The 15,709-nt window shown below is 32.9% G+C and overlaps 1 protein-coding gene across 2 annotated transcripts; it reads right to left on the minus strand.

Annotated features, from left to right (window-relative positions):
• Positions 1-24: 24 nt before the first annotated feature.
• LOC116347048 lies at positions 25-11,255 on the minus strand. 2 transcript variants are annotated; one of them, XM_031777442.1, is made up of 7 exons: positions 11,182-11,255; positions 7,430-8,759; positions 2,505-2,712; positions 1,783-1,912; positions 1,243-1,380; positions 852-1,097; positions 25-762 (listed from the first exon to the last, which is right to left on the minus strand). In XM_031777442.1, exons 2-7 carry the CDS (start codon positions 8,446-8,448, stop codon positions 449-451), a joined length of 2,055 nt encoding a protein of 684 aa, XP_031633302.1. In that variant the 5' UTR covers positions 8,449-8,759; positions 11,182-11,255; the 3' UTR covers positions 25-448. The 2 variants fall into 2 exon arrangements, with proteins under 2 accessions (XP_031633302.1, XP_031633303.1); XM_031777443.1 differs by lacking the exon at positions 11,182-11,255 and adding an exon at positions 9,169-9,265.
• Between the last annotated feature and the right edge of the window lie 4,454 nt (positions 11,256-15,709).

A 15,709-nucleotide genomic window follows, 5' to 3' on the forward strand; every position in this document is an offset into this window, starting at 1 on the left:
AATATATGTTACAATAAAATCAGATTTTAAGTTTGTATAAATGAATTTGAACTTATTCAGACACTTTATGCTACCGAGTCAGGTGAATTCTTTTTTTTAAAACATTTTCAACAATTTTCTTTGCATGATTTAAGTACATGGCACATGATTTTGAAATGTATATTCCAATCGATACCAAAATGCAATTGCAATGCAAATGTGGCGTGATGCATGGAAAAGGATGCGATGAGCGTTTTGAATTACAAAAAAAGAAGATATATATGGATTGTTTGGATTTACAAAATGACTTAAGTAGAAAAAGAAATAATAACCTATATTTAACAGATGATATTTGTTTTGTTCTTGAAAGCATAATTAGCCATTTATCACAATGGAAACAATTAATTAAAAATTACAATAACAATGAACTATATTACATAAATGTTGTTGCTATTCGAGTTTGGATCGACTAAAATATTTGCTTTGAACTTCGACGTGGCGGTAACGCTGGTGGCTTTGCATTCTCATTATTACCCAAACTGTATCGCTTTTCATATTTACGGATTAATTCCTGATTGTGTGGCGATGTCACTTCCAATTTTGGCACCTCCAATGGGCGTACAACGCTTTTATTGAGAAAACCATCGGATCGTGATAGCATCGTAAAACCTTTTTTTACACTTGACGAATCTTTAATATTGTTATTATTATTGTTTCGATTTTGATTATTCGATTTATCACGCGAAACAAAATTGAAAACTTTTGATATTTTTGATCGAATGCCTGCAAATTGTTATTGAAGAAGAAGAAATATTTAAACGGAGAAAGTATTGTTCGAATACAGAGAAAATGAATCGAATTTTGTTTTATACCTTTATCACTTTTTATCGGTGCAATATTCACTTTGGATATTGCTGGAACAGCTGAATTGGCACGTGCACGACCAATCACCGAATCACCAATGTCTTGATCTTTATTTGCCGTACTGGATTCTTTGTCCAAATTTCGGGTCCGTGACCATTTCTCAATCAGTTCGGCACATGAGTGTCTTCCACAAAATCGCGCCCATTGCTCGGCTCGCAATTGTCGCTTGTAATCAATTTCCACTGGTGATGAACCTATTCATATACAATCTTTTTTTAAATTTTCATTACGAAGAAAATATTGTTTGGATGTACAATTGATGAATAAAGTTCCTGAACGTTGTCCATGTCATATGAAATGTATTGGAATTGTTCATGTATGGAACAAAAATCGAATTACCAGCAAATAACAATGTTTTGGCACATCGAATGTGACCTTGAATGGCAGCTTTCATTAGGGGTGTAAAACCAAATATATTTTTTGCGTCCATATCAAGCTTACTCTGTAGTAGTAGCAATCGTATTGCACCTAAATGACCTAAATGTACAATATTTCCCAATTAAAATTTGTTTTCGCTTAAAATGCATTGTTCTACAAGATTATTAGCGAAATTAACGTGTGGCCAGAGCATTTTAAAATTCGATTGCTGTTTTTTTCTTCTAATTTTCCGTTCAATAATGTAACAAATGCACAATTACGTCAAGAGTTTTGCCAGTTGCGCATTCTTCGCATTAAATTATTATTCTAAAAGTCGATTATATCTATTACGTAAATTACGACTAGAGAGTGAGAACAAAAAATATGTTTGGAGCATTCTTAAAATAAACAAATCGCAAAGAATGTTTATAGTTCGATATTTTTTTTATGGCCACCAAAGCTATTTAAATCAATGCTTGGCGCATGAGAAGCACTTATAGAAAAAAAATACCAAAAATTTACCACATTCAGCCGAATAATGTAACGGTGAGTTTAGTTCATTGTCCGGTTTATTGATATCGATGCCAGGCACTTGGAGTAATGCTTCCAAAAATTGTGTTGTATTTGTTGAGCACATGTACGACAGTGCAGTCTAATTGAAACAAACAGGAAGAAAAAGTTACAGAAAAAAAGATATGAAAAATCTTAGATTTCTTTAGATTGTGCGAATATTTTCATAAAATCGTTCAATTCACGAGATAATGTGCTACTGTCACGCCCTATACGCAATTCACAATGAAATTGATGCAATAAAATTTCAATTGATTCCGACGTGGCTGGTCGCAACTGTTATTGTTTCTTTCACATATTTGCAGTTTGTTTGCCTATTCAATTCAGAAATCTGAAGGCATTTTAATTTGTACATTGTGTGCACAAAGCAAGGCTTGAATGTTTTACGAAGTCAAGAAAGTTGAATTATATGTCAATCAAACGACAATCAAAATCTCGTGCTATTTGTAAATCAGAATCGAATGAAATTGCGTGTCCAGGGTTGCGCATGCACAAAATGTTCAACAAAAACTCGATGTATTTTTATCTTTAATCTGCAAATGTCTCTCTCTCTTTCTCTCTCTCTCTCTCGTTCACTCCATAGTTACAACATAACATTGCCTACTGGAATTGGCGCCATCATGCGCACATTTAACCTCGTTTTGGAATTTTTCATATTGTTTATAAACACTTACTCGGCCACTGCAATCGGCAGCATTCAGTTCGTCGTCAGCAATTCCATTTCTTAGAATATTATCCAGTACATGACGCATTGTGTCTTCATCTTGGCTTCGTGCGGCGCGCAACAATGTCGTTACAAATGGTACTTTGTCTTTGCTCATTTTCGTTGATTTTGGCAGCGCATAAAATAATTCACTTCCACTTTTAATTCCACTGCTGGCGCTAAATGAATATTAAAATCAAAAAATTGCTTTTTGGATATATTAAAAATGCATTTCCATAGCGATCATCATAATATTGAATGTTCTACAAGCAATCGATTCCAAAAGCAGCAAACGACAAAGACAATAACACTTGTTTCGAAATACTCACAAAATAAACGGCATAAGCGATTACACATTTTTTAATAGATGAAATTAATATTTTGTAAATTTTATTTAAACAACCATTTAATCGAACGTATGATTAAATTATAATTATTTATTAACGCTTCAATTTCAATTAAGTCGATTGAACGCATTATATTATTCCCTATTCCGAACATTACGCAAAAAACAACAACAACACAAAACCTGTATGTATGTGGCGATGATGAGTTCGATTCGTGCACGATTCCGATAAATGAATTTACTTTTTGTTTTCTATAATTCACACAGAATCAAACACGACACAATCCATGGATCCATATTCGATGCATTTATATTTATATTTGCATTCAATTAACGTTGCAATTTAGAAACGTAATGAAATTGTGGTTTTTTGCGGTTGTCTCAGTTGTTGTGTTGTTATTCCTAAATTTTAGTGGCGATGATCAGTTATTATTAGGAACATACGTCAATAAACATTGACTACAATTGATGAGAGTAAACCCAAACCAAAAAGATTTTACATCTCATCGGACCGATTTAACAATAAAATGACGCTATTACATAAATTGAAAAACGATCTACTAGTTTAATGGCCATCAAATAGACCAAAAATAAAAACAATATACTCGAAACCTATACGAAATTTATAAATATACGGAAACCATGATCATGATTCATTCAAATTCGCACACACGTCAACTTTGTAATTTCAAAGATTAACGTAATTGATACTTCATCACGATCAAATTTTTTTTGCCAACAACCGATTGTGTTCTCTTTCGATCGTGTTTTTCTACAGAACTTTGACCTATTAACTTCAGGCTCTTGTTATTTCGATGAATCGAAGAAGCATGCGAACATACAATGGATTTAATTGATTTGATTGATTCGCCAGACAGAGAGAGAGAGAGAGAGAAACCTGGTCTATTTTGGTTAGCACGTTACAATCGGTGTTATCGTTTATTTTTATTTTTTTCTCTGCTGTGGCGAATTTTATTAGATATTTCGATGAAAACTGTTTTTTGACAGACATTTTTTGTTTATCCAAATAAATTAAACAATCATATTAATTCAAAATTAAAATCATTCGTATAGATAAGAAGAGGCGTTCTGTTTTTTTTCTTCTCTATTTCACGTCAATCGGCATTCGGTTAGATTTATCGATAGAAAATCAAAATTAGCAATAGATGTTCTTGTTATTTGTGTGTTTAGCTAGCATACAATGTTCGATTTCAATCACCCAGTGGCATTCGATCACCTCGTCGACTACTGTTTTATTATTTTATTTTATATTTTTTCTATTTTTGTTGGCATGTACAGGATTGAGCTCGCTCACAAAACATGCTCGCTCGCACAAGAAACCGTGAAATAATTCAAATTATTTATTATTTTTGTTTCTGTGGAGTAATCATTGAACATATAGCACGCACAACGCTGTTGTTGTCGTCGTCGTTGTTGCACACACAAAATATTGTATTGTGTACACAGCGATTCGCATTCAGCAATTTGCCATGTGCATATTGATTTATATTTCAGTGAGGTTTGTGTCGATTTTGCATTCTCATTGGTATGCATAAACCCCTTTTATTGATGTGGCGAGTGAGAGAAGAGTACAGAAACAAAAAAATAAAATAAAACGAAGTGCTTTTCACCACACGCGCGAAATAGTCATCACACTGTCATACATCGAATGCATATTAAATTCGAATAGAGTCGGCGATGCCATAAGAGTTATTGCATACTGTGATCAATTGTCGGTGAACAACATGTGTTTGGTGGTGTTTCTGTTAATTTCGCTTTTCATTTGTTTGCTTCTTTTAATCACATTAATACAAATTACAAATGTGTGTATTATTCGGTTGAATTGCGAAACCTTCAACTTTACTTCCGTCATCAAATCTCTACGTGCCCGTATTATTAAGGACTGCCGTTTATTATTGTTTTGATTTTCCTCCATCGATATCAATGAAATATACATGGCACACCACATAATTGGCTACGAATGTAATTTTTTTTTGTCATAATTTTAATGAAAAGAGAAACTTCTTTGCAAAATATCTTATAAATTGTTTTCAAATCGGGAGCAAAATGCGTGTTGGAAATTTAAAATTACCGATCGATAACAAATCCGATATCGATACCCGATGAGTTAAGCACACGAAAAGTAAATTATGAAATGTTGACCGGAAAATCAACACCAGCACCAATACAAGAATACTTTTTAAGGAAAATAAACAAATCACACTGGGGAGAATCTGTAAATGTTGAACATGAAAACAACAATAATAATAGAAAAAAAAAGAAACAACAAGTAAAACACAGAAAACAAAAATCACTCGTACCGATAAATATCATACTGTTCAAATCGATTGCGTGATTAATTTTCTTTGACGCTGCGCAATTAAAATACAGTAAAATTGAAAATAGTAAAAATAAATTAAATTCTCATGGTTTTATGCTTATTGTACTGAAGGGGGGGAGGCTTTTCAGTAAAATATTGAGTTAACAACACAATACATAGAAATCAAATGCTCGACCGATCGTGTGCATTCTCACAAGAACTCCTTTGAAATCATCATCATCCGTGCGACGATGGTGTGTACATACTTTTTTTTTTATTTAAATGTGTCTGTTAACTGCCAAATGATTCTTCGAATATACAACGGATACAGTCGCGGATGCATAGTTGCGTCGATCGTGCATGGAACAATTGCAGGAAAAATTACTGATTTACAGTTAATTATGAAGCTATTTCTAGAAATACATGCCGTCCGAATCATGAAGTGTCAAAACAAAAATTTACTCTTTTTTTGCGGAAAATGTATACTCATTTCTTTTTGTTGAACAACTATTCGAACACTTTACATTTGGTGTGTTCAATCGTCTCATATCTGTTATTAATTTGGTAAAATATACATCAATTTGTATAAACAATAAAAAAATGGTATTTAACGGGAAATTACGTATTGTTTCACTAGCATTGCCTTTTAAAATGTGAGCAACATTTTATTTCATTCGAAATTACGTTCATTTTCTTTCTGTGCTATTCAAATCTGTTTTCAATCATTGGCGCTTACAATTTATTTCGGTTTGATTAGTTTCAGTAGTTAATTTTCCATGAATTTCAAGCCAACATTCGTTTGAATTGGATTAATTTGCACTTGGGATGTTTCTTTGGCCCACCCCACATCTGTCATCACTTTGAAATTCAATTATATTTTTTTATTATTTTGGCTATTTCTGTTGTGCGGTTCAATGAAAGAACCACATTGAGATTTTAAAACAATATGGGCACAATGGTTGATCTTTTATCAAAACTCACATTTTACACGGAAATATTGTCGATTTTTTTATTGGCCGAATAACAAACAAAAAAATGAGAGATGTATTTCATTACCGCATATCCGTCGAAAATTGGACCACAACGAAATCACAATAAGTTTAAGAAGACGAAGAAAAAAAAACCAGCGAAATGAAATGCGATTTGTTGTCAACATCACTTAACATTTCATTCGATATTATTTAAGTCAATTGCGTTGATGCAAGCAAATGGATTGAAATTCAGACCGAACAGATGAATTGATACAATGTCATTGTGAGTGACAAAAAGATTTTATACTTTACTTGTGTATGAATTTTTCAAATAGACAGATAACGGCAAATTCTATCTCTATCTCATGCATTTCGATGCTCAGTCGTTACCGAAATTGATGCAAAACACCATTCGACGAACTGAGATAAATCGTTGCGGTGATGTTGTTGCTGTAGTCCATTTCTCCTTGCATTGTGTTGATACAATGTCATTATTTAAACCGAACCGCAACAAATAAATTGACCATTTTTCTTGTCAACAATTGTCAAGAAGAATTTGAACACTTTTAACCACTTTAAAATCGGGTGTGAGTGTATGTATTCATACAACGTTTGATCATATCTTTACGCGTTGGAAACAATTGAAAGAGAACATATATATGAATAAAACAAATAAAAAACAGAAAATCGGCAGACAATTAATATTTTTACCTCGCGTAAATTTACTAAAAAAACATAAATAAATCCGCTTCGTTTCATTTGTTGTGTTTGCTTAAATTAATTTCAATTTGCGGAGGCAAGTATCTAAATTTATACAGCGTTTACTTAAAGGTTTGTGTGTTGTTTTTTTTTATTGCTTGCCATTGTTTTTATATCCTTAATTTCGGTGCAAACTGAAAATTATTTCCATTGACTTGTCTTGTGTTTGCCCAATTCTACGTTCCGCCCGTTATTTACTCTGTCTCGTATTTTGCAATGGCTTTTTATTGTGTCTCTTATTTGTTTGCTCTTTTTTTGGAATCAATTACATTTTTCCGTATATACAAACACATTTTCGGATAATTATAACGATAAATTAAACCATATATTAAAAATGAAAACAATGTAATAAATAAAAATCACATTCGTAAATTCGGTATCTTTTTAAAAATTAAAAAAAAGCATCAAATTCTGAACAAATGCAACTAAAACATGCTCATAATACAAAACCAAAAACGAAATGTTCAAATAACAAACTCAAGCAAGAGATTTCAACTCACATTTTCACATCTAATTTTTTTAAAGTGCAAAATTCGACTGAGTTGCCGAACTCGCGTATCGATACATTATCACTGTTGGACATTGAATGTGTCGTTGGCTGCCATCTGTGTGTCAATTGAAGTATTTCGCTCAATTGTTTGCCGGTGCACTGGTGTTCAAGCTCATTCGGATTAATGCTTAAAGCATTTCGAACAATTGATAAAGCACGTTCATCAAAGTCGTTTGCAAACGGTTGTGATTCCTCGGAATTATTTACTTGGCATCGCTTTCGTCGCATTGATTTTATTGGAAAAAGCTTATAGCTAAATTTTTCGAATGGATTTTGTTTGAAATTGAATTTGTGTGCGGTTTTTTTGTGTTGCGGTTGTTTTGTCGGCAATTCCAGTGTATTTGATGTGGATGATCGTTTTACGTTTGATTTATTTATCAAAGATTGACTTCGAGATCGTTTAAAGTAATTTGTTGGACCCATTAAAATTGATGTGTATCTTCGTATTTTATTTTTGCGAAATGTTATTCGATTGGCCTCTTGATTTTCGGCGCTTACATGCAGCAGTATGCCACGACGATTCACTGCATTATCCCAGTATTGATGATCGATAGAACAGTTTTTTCGTGCACTTTTCGCCGATGCATCGTTTGTAAACTGATTTCGAAACGTGATGGGCTTTGATTCAAACGGTTCTTTTTTTGGTGTGAATACACTCATCGATGTCATCGATGGAGGCGGTGACTTTGTTGTACTTCCATTGCTGTTCGGCATCATCCTTCCATAGTCAGTTGTCGAAAAGTTCAACGTTCCATTCACATAGTTTGCTGTTCCATGCACCTTTTTCACATCCTTTTTTGTTGTAATTAAAAACTTATTCGGATGTTGATCAAACTTGTCGAATTGTTTGTGATTGACAGTGTTCCATTTCGCACTGTCATCGGTATTGAGTCCCAATGTGGTTGGCAATTCAAAGCGAACTTTTCGCACATTTCGTTTTACCTTCGAATTGTCGGATTTTTTCGACATATTCCTCACTCTCTCCTTTTATTGCTCCCTTTTTCTTAATCTCACGTCTGCTCACCCTCTCACCTTGCCTTCTGCTTCGATCAAAACAAAAACAAATAATTTCTTGGAAATTTTAAATGATTTCGTTTTCATTTGATCTTATCAACAGGTTATTTGTGACCCAAATCGGTTTAGGCCTTTGTTTCTCTTCTGTTCGGTATTTTCGGTATGTCATATATTATCCATTTCCTATAAAAGTTCTGTCGGTGTTCTGTGTGTGTTTTATGTTAATATATAATTCATACGAGCGCCGTGTACGATGTGCAAATTGTCTACAAAGCAATAAAATGCAAGTGTCAAAAATATGAACATTTCTCTAATTTAGAATAGTCACGAAAGGTTGTACAGGCATTTATAGCACCCATTTTCATTTTCGTTCCCGAATTGTTATTGCATGCCAAACCAACTTTCTTTTCTATTGTCAAAATATTATCGGAATATCAAATTAATTTTAAGCGCCGCCCGATTATTGCAGGTGCGACGAAGTGAAAAAGTTTTCGAAATGATTTTTTGTTAGTTTTATTTTTTGCTGTGAAAGTGAATAGACAGCGGTTCGATTGACTGACACTGCAAAACAATTCAATAATATTCGAAATTAACGTATGCATATCAACACGAACAAGTGGCATGGAAAAAAATGATGTCTTAAATTGATTATTGCTTTTTGCGCCAAATACTGACATTTCGTTGCTGTTTGTTCATTTCACAGCAGAGTGCTTTTGTTAGACATCAATTTGATTTATATTCAACGTAGAAGAATACGAAGATTTTTGTATCTGCTACAGTCAGCTCTACAGAATGGGACATTTTCATGGATTAACAAATGCATGCAATATTCATAATTTCTGCATTGAATTCAATTCCAATATTGGTGATAACTATAATTGAATGGAGTTTGACATGGTTGGCTCTAGCTTCTTCTAATATTTCTCTTATTTTACATGGCCTAGTTTTCCCTAGTTTATTCTAGTATCGAGCGTGAACATGATTTCATTTTATGATGTGGTGTGGGGGTCGAAAAGTAGTAAAACTGCCCTCTTATAAAAAAAAATTGTAAATGGAAACCACTATCGTTTACGCCAATCCAAAACAAATGGAAAGAAAGATGTTTTGTTTTTTGCATGCAAACCACACTCAGTCAGTAAATTAGCAGTTACTTTGAATATTTTAGCAAAGTTATTTTTTCACAATCGATGTATTGTCCATAGCGAAGTGCTGTAGTAACGTCACAGCGTCTGCACCTTATAGTGTTTGTCATATTATTAGAAAAATATCGTTCACTGTTTTTGTTTCAATGATAAATGGTCATAAAATAAAAAGAATCTGACACCTTTTTTGGTAAATTGGAAATTATTAGCGAAGAATTAGACAAATTTGTGCTGGCTGTCTGATTAGAGTATGTCTGATTGATTTGTTTTGTTTGTTTGTTTGTTTGTAGTGCATTCAAGAATTGCTGCACATCTACAACTTTCAATTGTATAAATTACACCTATAAATGTAAAGAGCTTCGTAGAACAAACGAAGGTCAATCAATATGTTTATTTACACTCTTTCCCATAGTATCGTAGTGATAAAGCAAAGTTATAAATCACGATTTTGAGATTAGGATGGTATAAAACAAGAGGAGAAAATAGAATTGAAAAAAAAAAAAAACAAGAATGGCTCAATAGGCGCCAATAATTACGTGCCATTGGCCACTACCACAGGATTTTTCATATTCAATTGGTACGTGCCAGCTTGTATCAGGTGAGAAATGCCTGCCAATACTCAAATAAAATGGAACAATCGATTTTCACACAATGTAAAAGAAGAGGTGTTAAGGTGGTGCCTCCTTTTATGTCTATTATAAACAACAACAAAAAATTGTTTATGCTATTATTAAGAGTACATATAACACTTCTCGCACACATACGGCATGACGCACTTGTGCCGATGTGCATTTTAAGGTAATTCGAACAATTGGATCTCTCTCTCTCTGAATGGAAAAAAACACACATCAACGCGCTATGCTATTTGTTTGCTCAAATTCCACATGTACACACATTGAATGAAAATAAACAAACGAAAATGTTTAGTAGACTCGGTGTGCAAAATAAAAAAACTGTGAAATTTGCTTCAAATTTTCCGAGTCTTTGAAATCACAATGCAAGTGTGAATGAGGTAAAAAACATTCGAAAACACCTAAATTGAACGAAAACAAAAAATCAACTGAAAATTCTGTGTTCCGTTTTATGTGTGTCATTCATAGTTCAAAAAAAAAAAAAAAAAAAAATTTGAACAACAAAAAAATAAATAATATAATAATAATCCTTCGGTGTTTAGTTTAGTTGAGAGAGAGCGAGAGATATTGTCGTATATTTTATTGGTTGGTGTGAATTTAAAGACGGCACAACCAAATGAACTAATTATAGACGATGATATTTTCTGATAAAGTTTTTCCTTCTGGTATATAACACGAACAAACGTTATTAAACGCATCACGAGTAACAATATGAATCTTGTTCTTCTTCTTCTGTTGAATCGATGTGTGTTGAATATTTGTGCACTTTTATCGTCGCCAATTTTTGAGCTTTTTTGTCGCCACAAAATGCGGTGTCTCTCAAATTATCAAAACCGTTTAAAAGAATGAATTTATCACGATTCACATAAACAAGATTTATTAAAATCATATGACTGCAACCACACAATATTTACCATACAATCGTCTTCTTTTTTTTATTCGCGAACAAATTAACCAAACATCATGACAATCAGTTGTATGTAAACGGCTGTTTTGATAAGAAAAAGCAGTTTTTTCTTGTCATCTTATCTATTTTCCACATGATTATAAATTCATCACTTTAATTTACTGAATACATACGAAAGACAGGTGCTACACACATGGACACTGATTTGATTCACGTTCGATATGTATACGTGTAACGTAGTATAACATTCAAAATTGATAGCGATAACAGATATTTTTCGCTAACAAAAACTAAACACACATCGTGATATATCAATGAAAATGAATAGCCGAGGATAAGTGGAAATACAACAACAATTTAAGCAGTTTTATTTACTCGCTATCGTATTTCAAATGATGATTTTTCAGTCGTTTTTTTTTTCAAATTTTAAATTTAAACATATACTATATAATATAGAGTTTATTAAGAAAGAACAGCGTTTTGACGCGGGTCTATGATTCGTTGTCGTCGTCGTTGTTGTCGTCGTTATGCCAAGGTATGAACGGGAAAATACGTTTACTCCGAATGAAATGGAAAATAGAACTGGGCCCGATGGAAACACAAATCTATTGAGATATGTGTGAAAAATTATATATTGTTTTCACTTTGGGAAAATCAGCAGTAACAGAGCACCGTGTGTATAGCAATGTGCGGTGTTTATTCACCGAACGCCTGAGAAAATGGCAAATACTTAATTGCCACATCGTGAAGTGATCATATATGATCTTTCAAGTCGGTCTTTTGGACTGCATTTACAAGTGGACACACAGTAAAATGCCTTTTTCTTTCAAAGATAGAGCAATCAGCGACCGAGAGTTTCTTTTATTTCACATTGACGGATGCATTTTGGCACGCACAATTCTCTCATTGAGTGTGCTACATTTGTGACGTCAACATTTTGACTTTTCGAAAAGCGTGTTCCTATTTTAAATCGCGTCTCTCTTTCATCGCAAGCACATCGGGATGAATGAAAACGAATGTGACACACACACACACAAACAAACAAACGAATGAAAGATCAGAAAAAAAACTATTTCCGTTTGCAGATGTTCTACGTATTTTAAGTGATTATTTGTAGAAACCTGTTGAAAGGACCTCGTCCATTTAATTATTCTATTTGCAAGCATCGTTTAGTGTTCGCACAAAAATAATACAAAAAAAAGCACATGTGAATTGCTACCAAAGCGAGGTCATTACTAAATTAATATTTACATAGTATATTTGTTTAAATTCAAATGAACAGCGGCATCGATTGTCACTTGATTTAAAAATAACGAGAGAATCCATATCAACTCAAAACACACAAATCACTTAAAAGTGAAAAGTGTGTTTGAGCGTGTTTTGATGCGCAAAACAAAACAAAAACAACTCATCATATGATATGATTAGCGATGAATTTTGGTCGATTTTTCATATTTAAATTCGTTGATTCGAATCAACAAAAATTCAATCGATTCCGATCGAATCAAAATGCAAACAAAAATGACGTGCTAAGTGAACAATCACAATAATTCCTCCTAATTGTATCTTGATTTACACATGATATTCATAGAATTGAAGCCAAAAATAACATACTATATTTTTATACATCAGAAAATATAAATCATATGTCCAAATTGGAAACGAACAATTTACAAAATTCAAACAAAAATATACATTTTTCAGGTTTAACTTATTATATGTATCTATCTTTGTTTTTCATAACCCCTTTCTACCGGTTGGCTGTGGACTTTGACTTTGTTCTAAATGTAAATTAAGAGAGAACCACAAACAAACCGAATCATGACCGAATGGGTGTAAGGCAGGAGGGAGCAGGCATCACGAGCTGGTACAACGAACTACAAGTCTTGAATCGATCACCATCCATGTGTTTTATATCTTCGCATGTGATGTGATATGATTTTTATACATTCGCAAAGATTTTATGAGTTTTTTTAATGGTTCTTTTTTTTTGTTCTTTGAGCGAGGGGATAGACATGAATTATAAAACTTTGAATCACACTGAGTCAAATGAATCATCCAAATGTCAAATAAGCATCATTTATGGTTTTACCAACATGATCGTTCAACAAATTCTAAATTCTAATTTTATTTGGAATTTACCAGAAAAACACGTAATAGAAAAAATGATGAGTTTAAGAAAACGTCAAGAAAATATTTTTTTCGAAGACAAATAATTTTAATTGTTCAATTAATATTTCTTGTGTTTCATAAATGACATTTTAAATGTCATCTAAACAATCTGAATCTTTTAAATCAGATGAATCATGTCTACCCCCTAGTCTTCGGAAAATATGAATTCGCGTGTGGCTCATATATATATACTCAAATGAAGTGAACAAAAGGATATGCAAATACGCAATATAGTATTTAAAACAAAAAAATTCAAACGAAACAAGAACTTAATAGGTCGTAAGGCATCGTTTTGATCAAGTGTATCGACCTTTTTCACTGCCTATCTCTCATCGCCTTTTGTTCACATCGAAATAGCTTCCATCGTTGAATTCTCCTTCATCGCCTGGCAATTTATTTTATCTTAATTTTTATTGTTTACAGTTACCAAATTTCGAACATTTTCCACATGATAAAGAGTATTCAGTATTCACATCACGAAATTTACGGAAATTTCGGAATGTACGCATGAAATTTATAGATCGACAAAAGAATTCGAAACTGTCGACAATGAATTGAATCAGGGAAGTTCAAATTCATGAGGTCTAATTGCATTGTGTACATTACAAATGGTGATTGAATTCGTGTTTGTGGAAATTCCCTTTCCTCAATCAAATCGATACAGTTTCAATGTGAAACAATTTCTTGTTGCTAAATCATCATTTGCACGGAAGTATTCTCCGCTCCTAAATAAAAAAAGGCAAAAAAACGTTTGTTAAATGCGAAAAAAAATGTAAATAATAAATGAGTGACGGTAATAAAGTATGCGCATTATGATTCAATTGATTTGTGGCTTTATAACTTTTCAACAAATCATTTTGTGTGTGTGATGTGTGGAGAGAATAGTAGCGTGTCCAATGGATGACATGTGCTATTTGCGTCATACATTTGGCATACACCTGAACAGCCCAATTCTAATGAAATTGATGTGTGAAAATCCCTGTCAAGTTTACGTTCTCAAACAATACAGCAATAACAGCAGATTTAAATCGAATCGAAGTAAGCGAGAATGTAAAAAGGACGTATCAATACAAACAGTAGATCATGTGATCTATTCAATATTAATGGAGACGATAATGACGACAAATTGTATTCGGACAATAAAATTAAGGTAAAATTACGTCGGTTGCTTCTGGTCGGCATAATGAGACAAGATGAATGCCTCATTTTGAACAAAATACCCATTTAAATGCATTTACTTTAATATTCAATGGTTACAATCAATTCGAATGGAACTGTCTTTGGAATTTCGTCGAATTGCTCATTTAATTGAACGTATCAAACCAATCAATTGTTCAAAAATGAAAATTCGACGAAAAATGCATAACCTTCTCCAAACAACCGTTTTCTTTTTACGTAAAATGTATGAAGCACAATACTTTATCGAGAAAAGGTGCAACACAAAATATACTGTTTAGTAATTGAAGCATTTTTAACAGTATATAAATTTCCAGAAAGCCAAATTAAAACAAGTGATGGTGACACGTCCAAAACTGACAATAGATAGAATGTAGGTGGTAAAGGATTTAATTTCTCTCGATAGTGACCAGACACACCTTGCTGTCGTCCATTATCAATGTAATTGCCCGTAAATTGCAAAAGCGGAACGTGTGCTATACGTATTTTTCGATTGATTTGAACAGAGCATAGTATACTGAACTGTAAAGAGAAAGAAAAAAAGATTTTAAAAAAGTCATTGTGATACGGTCTGTATAACCTGCGTTACTGAACCTGTATTTGAAGAACTGCGCCTTGATTACGTATTTCAATTTTCGTGCGGCGAAACATTATCGCGGTCTATCAATATTTACTTCTAATATTTCGTTCTTTTCTTCCTGCCTCTTCTTCTCCTTTGTGCAATGGCGTTTTTTCTGTCTTGCTAGTATATGATTTGTTTACGTTTGTTATTCAGTGTGGCCAGACAGTTTTTGCTAAAATTAATTTGAACCGTCGTTGATAAAAAAATATATACAAGAAGAGAGCTTGACTTTAATGCCACTTACACTAATTTCTATTGATTAAGTCATCATCTGGAATGAATAATTAAATTTAATTATTTGTTTATTTATTTTTTCGACCACATTGGATGACCTTGAGAGAATTCACATTACCATCGCTATTTGGTTTGAATGCAATTGAATCTTTCGACCTCTTCTTATCATTTAAACCGTTTTACATGTTTAAATCAGCCCATTCATTTTGCTGAGCGCGTAAAAATAAACAGAAATTGCCAAAAAAATGTTCGAAACATTTATCTAAAGATTAAGCACTTGAGAGAGAGAGAGAGAGAGAGAGAGAGAGAGAGAGAGAGAGAGAGAGAGAGA

The sequence above is a fragment of the Contarinia nasturtii genome, unplaced genomic scaffold, assembly GCF_009176525.2.
Source record: "Contarinia nasturtii isolate CC-2019 unplaced genomic scaffold, AAFC_CNas_1.1 Cnas_scaffold_1699, whole genome shotgun sequence".
NCBI classification, from domain to species: domain Eukaryota; kingdom Metazoa; phylum Arthropoda; class Insecta; order Diptera; family Cecidomyiidae; genus Contarinia; species Contarinia nasturtii.